The sequence below is a fragment of the Centruroides sculpturatus genome, unplaced genomic scaffold (genome assembly GCF_000671375.1).
Source record: "Centruroides sculpturatus isolate CEXI.00-Female unplaced genomic scaffold, Cexi_2.0 scaffold492, whole genome shotgun sequence".
In the NCBI taxonomy this organism is placed as follows: Eukaryota; Metazoa; Arthropoda; class Arachnida; order Scorpiones; family Buthidae; genus Centruroides; species Centruroides sculpturatus.
Genome location: NW_019385105.1, coordinates 473576 through 484259, shown reverse-complemented (window position 1 = coordinate 484259; position 10684 = coordinate 473576). Strand labels below are relative to the sequence as shown.

At 31.9% G+C, this 10684-nt stretch overlaps 1 protein-coding gene across 1 annotated transcript in view; it reads right to left on the bottom strand.

Moving 5' to 3' along the window:
• The window catches only part of LOC111634775, a 21353-nt gene extending 11095 nt beyond the window's left edge, over nt 1–10258 (bottom strand). Inside the window, exons 1-2 of the mRNA XM_023379612.1 lie at nt 10012–10258; nt 8794–9366 (exon numbers count right to left, since the gene is read on the bottom strand). Of these exons, the coding sequence (XP_023235380.1) occupies nt 8794–9366; nt 10012–10258 (820 nt within the window). The remainder of the gene's footprint in view (nt 1–8793; nt 9367–10011) is intronic.
• Between the last annotated feature and the right edge of the window lie 426 nt (nt 10259–10684).

The window sequence follows — 10684 nt, the reverse complement described above, 5'->3', positions numbered from 1 at the left end:
AAATATATTTTTAAAATTAAAATATCAATTTAATATCTTTTTAAATTAGTAAACACGCTTTCTACTTTTGTTTTATTTAACTGAATTTCTCTATTTTACCATTCATCTAGCGACTTATAATGTTTTTTCTTTGTAACAAAATGCAAACTTCCATGATACTTGTGAATCGATTTAAACTTTCTAAACAAGATCTACTCGCAATTTATATTTAATACAAGTGAATCCCTATTATATAGAAGTGAAATAACTACAATTTTATTTTTAACATGAAGATAAATACCGTAAGCTCGTTAAATTAAAAAGAAAAAAGTATATATATATATATATTTATTCTAGAAATGATACTAAAATTAATGACGGATTTACTAGGAAAGTACTTGCATTAAAATTCGAATCTTGCCTCCGAGTGTTTTAAAATTCATGCTCTGTCTATGGAGTTATCGGTTATGTATACAGTGTCTATATACTTAAAATGTATATAATGCTATAAAATCGAATTGTAAATTTTATATTTAACGTTAAACAATATGTGGCTGGATTAACCATTAATCAAATTTAGGGTATCGAGGAAAAGGGCACCACAGAAATTTCTCATTGCTTGATTTACCATGGACCATAAGAATCAAAATTGCAAATGGTGTAGCTGAAATCCCTTTCTGTGGTCCCCACAATAAATTAAAACAAAATTAAAGTATTTGTTGGCTTATAAGACTTACTTTTTAAGTGTATTTTATGTTTTATTGTTGTTTACATTTCGAATTAAATATTTTTTTATGTGTTTAGGGCGTCTAAAAAGTCTTAATTCATAAGAATTGCGGGCTAACCCCTCTTCGAAAACTATAAAGATTTATGAATAAAATCAATAACTAAAAGTAGATTTTTCGTTGTTAATTTGTCAAAAATTACTCATATTAATTATGTACCGCATTTTCCATACAAAAGACTACATTTGAGAACGTCTTTATCATTTCTGCTTGATATACAGTGCCTATATATTTAAAACGTATATTCTACTATAAAATCGAATCGTAAATCTTGTTTAAGATCCAAAAGATATATCGATATAAAAATATTGAACGATATTTATTCTTAACCACAGCCCGAGAGAGATGAAATGGGGCTTGGGTCAGCCATAATTGTCAGACCCTATCTCCCTCCGAAAGCAATAAAACATACCAATAAAATCAATAAAAAACGGATAAAAATTGACTTTTCACTATTTAATACAAAAAAATTGAATTTAAAACACAAAAATAAACTAAATTTTGGGGGTTTTCTGTTTAAGGCCCATTACTCTGTTGACATCTCTCTGTCTAGACCAGGTTATATGTACAATATTTATGTGTTAAAATATATATTTCTACTATAAAATCGAATTGTGAATTTCATATTCAAGATTGAAATTAAAGATATATCGCTAGAAAAATCCCCAAACAAACAATATTTATCCTTAACAAATCCCTATTATTAGACTGACAAGCATCGATACGCATCACCTATTAGGTATTTTCTTAACGCAGAGGTTTAGATTATGTACGATTTTCTACAATAATAATAATAATAATAAAATACACAAGATTTTATACTTAAAATGATTAAAAACTTTCAATTAATTTAATTAAAAAAATTTAATTTCTTTCCCTTCAAAATTATGTTATTTACGTACTTTAAGTATATCAAGACTAACAAAAATAGGCGTAAAATATACAGAAATATTTACTTATAATAAATTAAAATATATTAAGTAAATTATTTACTTAAAAAAAGTGATAATTTATTCAATAATTCTTAAGAAAATACACGAAAAAGTACGCATTATACGCGATTTTAAAGGGCGATTACCGGATAAATTTCTATCTAATTACGTCAATAAAATATAAAATATTTATATTTAAATTCGAATTTATTTATTTATTTATTTATTTAACGTTAACGANGGAAGCGGGTATTCGAATTTATTTATTTATTTATTTATTTAACGATAACGAAGTCAAACTGTTGCAATATCCGCTAGTGTTTACGCTATTGGAAACAAGGGGTAATTAGATTAGTTTCGGGAACAAGCATCAGATGGCAGTATGGAGAGAGAAATAAAGTAGGAATGTCTTAAATCGATTCTGAAGTTTTTCGTTTCTTTTCGTGACAGGAATAAAATATACGTTAATGGAACGGTGTGTCTGTTGGGAGACAGTCCATAACATCCCCTTTCGTATCAATCGCTGTCGAATGTTCTATCGTAGATGTCGTATTACTTGGCGACGTTTACGGAATTTTAACGAAAAAAAAAAACTTTCCCCATTGCTTGGCATCAAATGAAAATAATCTTTAGATTATAGTACCAAAGAGAAAAGTTTGAACACGATTTTCCTTTAACGTTTGAAGAAAAACAACCCCGACAAATTTATGTCAATTTTTAATACCCGTATTTTTTTTTCTCTTTCCTTCCATCTTCCGTACTTAAAAATATCCCCACGTAACTACGATAATAAAAGGCTATTTTAATAAAAAATTCATCGCTTTCTTATATATTTTTAATACGGATTTATTTAAGAAAGTCGAAAAGTGTATTAGAAAAGCGCGCGCGGAAATTCCCTTTAATAAAGAAATTTCGTTAAGTCATCGATCGATTCTGCCGTTTTTTAAATATAAAAAAAATAAAATGGGGGAAGAAGGCCGAGAAGGAAGGAAATTTGCATAAATATAAATTTTTAAAAAAGGGGTACACTCAAATGATTTAAATAAAAGATGGTTACGTTAGTCAAAAAAGTATAGGAAAAGAAAATGTTTGCATCGTGTTTTGTAAGAACCTCTTCCGTCTTACATAATATTCAACACGATGATTTTATTTTCCATCTGGTGTACTTAAAAAATTTGCATACTTTGAATACTGTGTCAGCCGAAATCTATCGAAGGGACGGGTCGAAGAGGACAGGGAGAAAAAAAAATATAGGGAAAAAAAAGAACGTTTTCCCTTTCAAACTAAGACTGACAGCAGGAAATGGAAAAGAGATCATTTCAATTTTTATCTCAACCTTTTCGCCTCTTCCTAATTGACTTTGAAAAGAATTCTCAAGTAACTGATAAGATTGAAATGGTCTTAAACCAGAAAATGTTGAAGAAAACTAAACAATGAAGCTTTTTACGTTGACTGACAGCAAGCAATTCATGGTTTTTGTACTCTTTATGTAACTTTCTCATTTAAAATATCCGGGAGAGGATGGGGGTAAAACACGTCACACCACCGGTTAAAAACTGTCTAAGTAAACTTTAAAATAATATAAATATTAAAANTATCCGAGATAGACCACGTCCAGAAAAATTCTTGGGAATTTTCGACTGTCAGAATGCGATTTTGGGTTCTCCAGAGCCACAGAGTGACGCTTTGGCCATCCCACTGGCAAAGACGATAACTACTTTTTATATAATCAAAATCAACGAGCTAGAATATACTACATAGAGTGGCAGTGACCATGGTTACAGCACTCTTGGTGGAATCAATGGGTATTATCACTTTTACGCAACGAATTGGAATATTCTAACTCGTTGCCTTCACGCAACACAAATGCCACGTTCCCTTGACTAGAAAGAAAATGGCGGACGTGTATTCAATTTTCCTCAAACATGGCGTCGCTTCAGCTACTCTATGTAGTATATTCTAGCTCGTTGATCATAAGACTGAAATAGAGAAAGCGGGACTGTAACCTACGATAATAAGGATTTTGGCAGGTATCCGAATATCATCAAGAATGGCTTCTTTCTTCTTCGTTTTTTTTTTTCTCTTTTTTGGTAGATAAATCTGTAAAAAAAATATAGAAAAGTATATTTTAGAATAAAAAGGTAATTTCGATATTTATTTATTCTGGATAAGGAAGAGAATAATCCTCCCGTCTTCTCTGGATTAATGAAATAAGGTAACGCAACATTTGGAGATCTGCCAATGCCTCTTAGAGGAATTTCCGAAAGAAACTGGATCCTATTTAGGTGTTGGGTAAATGAATAAAATCTGAGAAATTCCACGCGGCTAGCATGTTGTCCAGGCGCGAACCCGCGACCACTGTTTAATGGTTTTGTGCCCACCAGTATCCATACGGATACTGGTGGTCACAAAACCATTAAACGTGCCTCCTGGAGGACCGTTCTATGGGGAAACTGGCTCCTATTTAGGTACTAGGGATGTGAACAAAATCCGGGAAACTCCACGCGGCCATCCTGTTGGTGAGGCGCGAACCCGCGACCAGTGTTCGGCGGTTTTATTCACTGGGCCACTGGTTGTCCGCCTTCCCAGACTACGCTCGAACCTGACGTTAAATAATTATATCCGTTTTATTCTTTAATTTTAAACAAAAGAAATAACCAAAACCAAGTTTTTTGATGTAGATTAACTGATACTAATTCTACGAAATGTAATTTAATCGGATTATAATGATAAGAATTTTAATTACATTTAATTAATTATAATTAAAACTACTGAATAACAAATCTTGAGTTTTGAATTTATGAATACAGATGTATAACGAAATGCATTTTTGTGACATGAAAGATCGGTAAATATGTATTGGATCAAAAATCAGTTAACCGAGGTGTAAGAAAGCGAGTCAATTCGGTTTTAACCGACTTTTGGGCCACCGTGTATATGAANATCTTGAGTTTTGAATTTATGAATACAGATGTATAACGAAATGCATTTTTGTGACATGAAAGATCGGTAAATATGTATTGGATCAAAAATCAGTTAACCGAGGTGTAAGAAAGCGAGTCAATTCGGTTTTAACCGACTTTTGGGCCACCGTGTATATGAAAATGATACTCCATTTAATTTTTTAATATACTTAAACACATAATGAACACAATCGAACTTCGATAAATCGTCTTCCGAATTAGCGCCACCATCGTAAAGTGCCAACAAATACTTGCTAAATAATCTTCTCCATAAATAACGTACCGTGAAAAGATTTGCATGAAGTACAGTTATTTTAAAGAAATTAAAATCATCTGTTAATCATGCTTGCGTTATGTGCCACGTCTTTCGCACGTAACCAAATAAAGCATAAAAGCATGGTCCGAACTGTGTTATTTGATTTGAAAAAATCGCGATGGTAAAGAGTGAGATCTTCGGATCTCTTCTGCCATTCTGAAGAGCCAGGAAGACTAAACTAGAAGCGAGTGAAGTTCGAAAAGAAATGCAACATAGGGCAACTGAAACACCTCGTGCATAAACATGGTATAATCGCGTGATGGACGCAAGTTACCACTCTGAATGGCAATGACTTGTAAGGAAAAAGATCGTTTTGAACCTCCTACATGTTCTGCCACTGACGAAGCCAAAGGCCCACCAGCAGAAGAGCGAATAAAACCACCGAACACTGGTAGTTAGTTGGTCGTGGATTCGCGCCTCGCCAACGTGCTAGCCACGTGGCATTTTCCTGGGTTTTTTTCACGTTTGTAACACCTAAATAGGGGCCAGTTTCTCATAAAAGACCTCCCGGGAGGCAGAGTCGCCCATGTGTCCCGTTGCCGTATACGAATATACCAAATAAAGCTAAATATATCAAGAAATATAAGTTTTCAAAGAAGGTGATGGCGTGATTGTCCATTAGCGAGTAAGGAATTTTCAGTTTGGATGGGCTATGAATGTTGCATAAAGTTGAAGAATTAAGGAAAAACGTTGCAAAAATGTCTTCTGAACAGATGTCGACAATTTCCCGTTATGTCGAAGAAACATTAGATGAACTGGAGAGTTTAAGGATTACATTTGCGCCAAAAGATTTAAATCCTCCTAACACGGGACAAATTTAAAGGTAAGCCGACTTCAATAATTACAGGGCTAAATCGATTATAAGCGGGAGATTCAGTCAGAGCTGAAGAAAACGGATAAACCGTTAACCCCTGAACTTCACTCCTGAACCGGCTCACCAGTGGCCAAGCTGTCTTCGTACCCTGAAAACTGAGAGTTCGGTTGTGGGTTCGCGCCTTGCCACGTGGAATTTTCCGGGTTTTCTCCAGGTCTGTAACGCCTAAATAGGGCCAGTTTCTCTTAAAAAGACCTCCCGGAAAGCATCCCCCTAGGCAGATCCCCCCAAATGTTGCGTTGCCATAACTTAACAAACACTCCTGAACCACCTTAATGAAGCCTTAATGTTTTTTACACTAACCTTTGACATCAAGCCATTTTTTTATTTTAGTTGACATTCGAAACAGATCCACAATAAAAGGGAAAAGACTAAGATGATAATTATAAATGATGATGAAGATGAAAGAGAAGATAATTTAGTTACATGTTTCTTTGCAAGGATTATAATAATGTAATTAAACATAATTAATTAACTGAGCTATCAATTAAAACTACTTCGATTTTTTATGGAAAAAAGCAAGAAAAGTAATTAAATAATTAAACTTTAAAATTAAAAAAATCGAAAATAGCAGAGCGTGAAATCAATTTCTTTTGTTTTTAATTTAAATATTTAATTATTACAATAAAAATAAATTGTAAAATATTTTAAGCATACCCGTATTTTTTTTNTTAGAAAAGATTTTTCTATTTTAAAACATAATTTTTTTTAATAAAAACATTATTTAAAATATTTAATATTATAATTAATAAAAACAGAATTGATAATCTTCAGTTGTAAGAATTAAAGGGTTTGCTCTTGTAATTATATAGAGAGGATCCATTCATAGGTATTATACGCCTTACAAGTGTGGCATTATATAAAGGTTTGAGTAATGAACTAATTAACTTATTATGATGTTTGCTGCTTGATTCTTTCCGCGTTGGGCGCAGTAAAAGGAGCTTTTAGTTCTAAACATCGTGGGTTCAGCCAGGCCTACATTGGAAAATAGCAGGATGATGAGGAACCGGGCTCCACTTATCCGAGATAGACCACGTCCAGAAAAATTCTTGGGAATTTTCGACTGTCAGAATGCGATTTTGGGTTCTCCAGAGCCACAGAGTGACGCTTTGGCCATCCCACTGGCAAAGACGATAACTACTTTTTATATAATCAAAATCAACGAGCTAGAATATACTACATAGAGTGGCAGTGACCATGGTTACAGCACTCTTGGTGGAATCAATGGGTATTATCACTTTTACGCAACGAATTGGAATATTCTAACTCGTTGCCTTCACGCAACACAAATGCCACGTTCCCTTGACTAGAAAGAAAATGGCGGACGTGTATTCAATTTTCCTCAAACATGGCGTCGCTTCAGCTACTCTATGTAGTATATTCTAGCTCGTTGATCATAAGACTGAAATAGAGAAAGCGGGACTGTAACCTACGATAATAAGGATTTTGGCAGATGTTATTCCGTTTATTTCGTTTTGAGATCTGAAACAACTTTTCTGAGCCGTTAAATTACTTAGTTGCGGATAATTTCTGACATTTTGAAGTTCATAACCGAATTATTTCACTTTTTCTCATTAGCAATATGTCACAGCCGTTCAAGCGGCGGTCGTGAAAACTAATGCCGCCAGATTCAAATCATCTTCATGAACACCATAGAAACTGCCGGATTAGTGAATCCCGTATTAGTGAGATTCAATCCTGTACTTTAATATAATTTATTTATTATTTATTAAAATAAATGCTAAATAATAAATATTGTATTTCTTTATAGATACATAGTTATAGAGAGAATTTATATTATTATTTTTTTTAAGTTTTAATGCATAAAATAATTAATATTTTATAATATTCTTGTGTATAACCTGCCGTCACAATAATTTACATGCTCTGTTACTTTCAGTAGATTATTAAGTTTGTTATTGTTATCGTGTTATACGCGAACTTTTACAATATTCAAAATTAAAATAGCATAAAATATTGCATTTATAATGTTATGTATATTATATATCACGTCTGTATAAACAGTTTAAATTTTGAAATAAGATTATTTAAATCTAATTTAATGCAGAAACATTATAACAAATTAATTTGAATTAAAACCTTTTTGCAAACGCGATAAGAGAGCCTCCAAGAGGGCAAAATCCATTTACATATGGATCCTCCTGATTGAAGCATGACTCGTTTCCTTGCTATCATTTTAGGAGGCTGTTATATCGAATTATACACCCTTTTCTACGTTCAAAGACCTTTAAATAAGTAAAATATTCCATTTTCAAGTGCCAAATCTGAAAAATTCATTGGAGTTTTATCTTCCAGGATTCGATTGCTGATCTCTCAGAACGGTACCTGAGCCCTTAACTTTAAAATAAAATAAATATATAAAATGCCATCAATCAAGAATACCTTTATTGAAGGCAGTAGCAGTGAATAAAAATAGCCGCTATAAAAATGCGTTATTATTGTATCGAGCTTGCCAAATTTATCAGAAACGTAAAATAAAATTATAATATTTTTATGAAATTTTATTTTTACAATATTATAGAATTAAATATCTATTTATATTTGTTAAAAGGAATAATTTCATCTCTTGGAATTAAATATGGCGGCCATCTTAATTGCGCAATTTTAATTAATTTATCTTCTTTGTTTATTGGATCTTCTATTATAGAAATCTTTGGCATAATTCGAATGTTTCTGTTGTTTAAATTTTGATAAAGCTGGTTCGACTTTGTTTCTATTTTTATCCGATTTTCTTCCGGACAAGCTTTGAGAAATTCCAGTTCTTCGATAGATAAACTCAAATCAATGCCCGGTTTACCACAATAACGATGTGGTCTTCGAGCGACGATTTCTTCGTAAATACTTTTCGAAGTGGAATTTACTTTCTTTTTTCTCTCTGGATTTACTTTTTTCAATGTAAATTTTAAGGATTTTAATGGTTTACAACTGGATTCGTCTTTAGGACGTTTGCTTTGCGCACATAAATCTGGAGAATCATCGCTCCAATTAAATAATTTCGTTTCTTTTTTTGACTTAGCGCCATGCTTGTCTTTATTAATTGAAAATTCTTTATTATCTTGTTTAATTAAGGAAGACCACGAGATGTTTGGAGACGAAATGGCGATAGAAGAAGGCATGACAACATCAAAGCTTACCAAACTCAAATATTCTGGAACTGATTCGGGATTACTGTTATTCATCATATGCAATATTAAAGAACTGCTATTGTATTTTACGTGTGTAAGAGCATTTGTAGAACATTCTAGAGAAGATTCCAGATAAATTTCAATACTTTCTCTTAATTTCAAATCGATGCCATATTTATAATTTTGAAGCACTTTAACTGGCGGCTGTTCTTTAAAAAGTGGAAGGATTATTATAATCGTATCTTCTACATTTTCTAACCTGCTATTCTCAAGAATTGAATCAGATTCACTAGTGTAATCATGATGATTTAATAATGGATACTTGCGATCGTTTAGTATTTCAAAAAATTGCATTTCATCATTGAATAAAGCTATATGTAGAGGATATTCATAAAATATATTGTTTAAGGTTGAAAAATCATTTACATATTTATTACAAATGGAATTAATTCTCGAAAAAAGTTTCTTTTCGTTCAATAAAGAAATAACTTCAGTCGACATCATATTAATTCCCAATTCTTCATTTGGGTTTTGTGTAATTTCTGATTGTTCATTGTTTATAAATGGTGCCATTTCGTTATCATTGGTGTGAATCGTATTGATTTCTCGAAATTTCTTCTCTCTCCGTTTAGATTTCTTAAATAAACCTTTTATGAATTTTGAAACAGATGAAGATTTCTTAATTTTCGTTTTTGTAATATAATTTTCTGAATGAGAAACTTTAGGCGAGTAAATGAATTCATCCTCGTTTTTTGATATTTTTTTCTCAGATACAGAAGAATTTAAATTTTTATTCAATTTACTTTTTACTGTTTTGCCACAGTTTTTAAATTTAAGTAAAGATTTTTTCTTACATTTTACCAATTGCTTTTGTTTGTGATTAGAGTCATTCGTTTCATTGTCTTTCGAGCAACTTTGCTGCTTAGGAAATTTTTCTAGGTTATCTGATCGCCAGGAAGATTCATCTGTATTATTATTATTATAAAAATTGTTTCTGTTTTCTGAATTTTCCTCACATTTTGAACTTCCACATTCCTTCTTTTGATATTCTGAATTATCCATAGATGATACTTTTATCACAGTTTCTACTGATGTAGAAGCAGATTCAGATGATTCGTACGGATGTGACATGGTATCATCTCTTTCTTCTTGCAACTTACTTTTATTTAAGGAAACGTCTTCTTCTGAATATTTTTTACTCGCGAACTTAGAATTTAATTTTAATGCCATGGGTATATTTATTTCATTGTCTGATTTCACCATTTCTTCACAATCACTTCCAACGTTGGAATTTTTGTTTAGAATTTCGGAAATTTTTATCTGTTTATTACGATTTTTCATGGATTTCTTGTTTCTTATTATACTTACGTAATTCTGGACCAGGTCAATTAATTCTTTTTCATTTTGTATTAAATGATTTTTTAAAACATTTCGAATGGCATTTTCCATTTCCTGGCGTACGTTTTCATTGGTTGATATTAGCTCAAGATTTCTTGTAAATTCTTCAAGTGCATCTTTTGTCAATAGATTGATTGCATTTCGAAATTCCGGATGTTGTATCAAATTCCATTCTTTAGCTTTGGACATGATTTCATCTCTAAATTGATCCATTCTGCTTTCAATTTTATCAATATTTTCCAAAACGATTGAAGAAACTTGCTCGATTTAATTAGTTTTATTGAGTTTTCT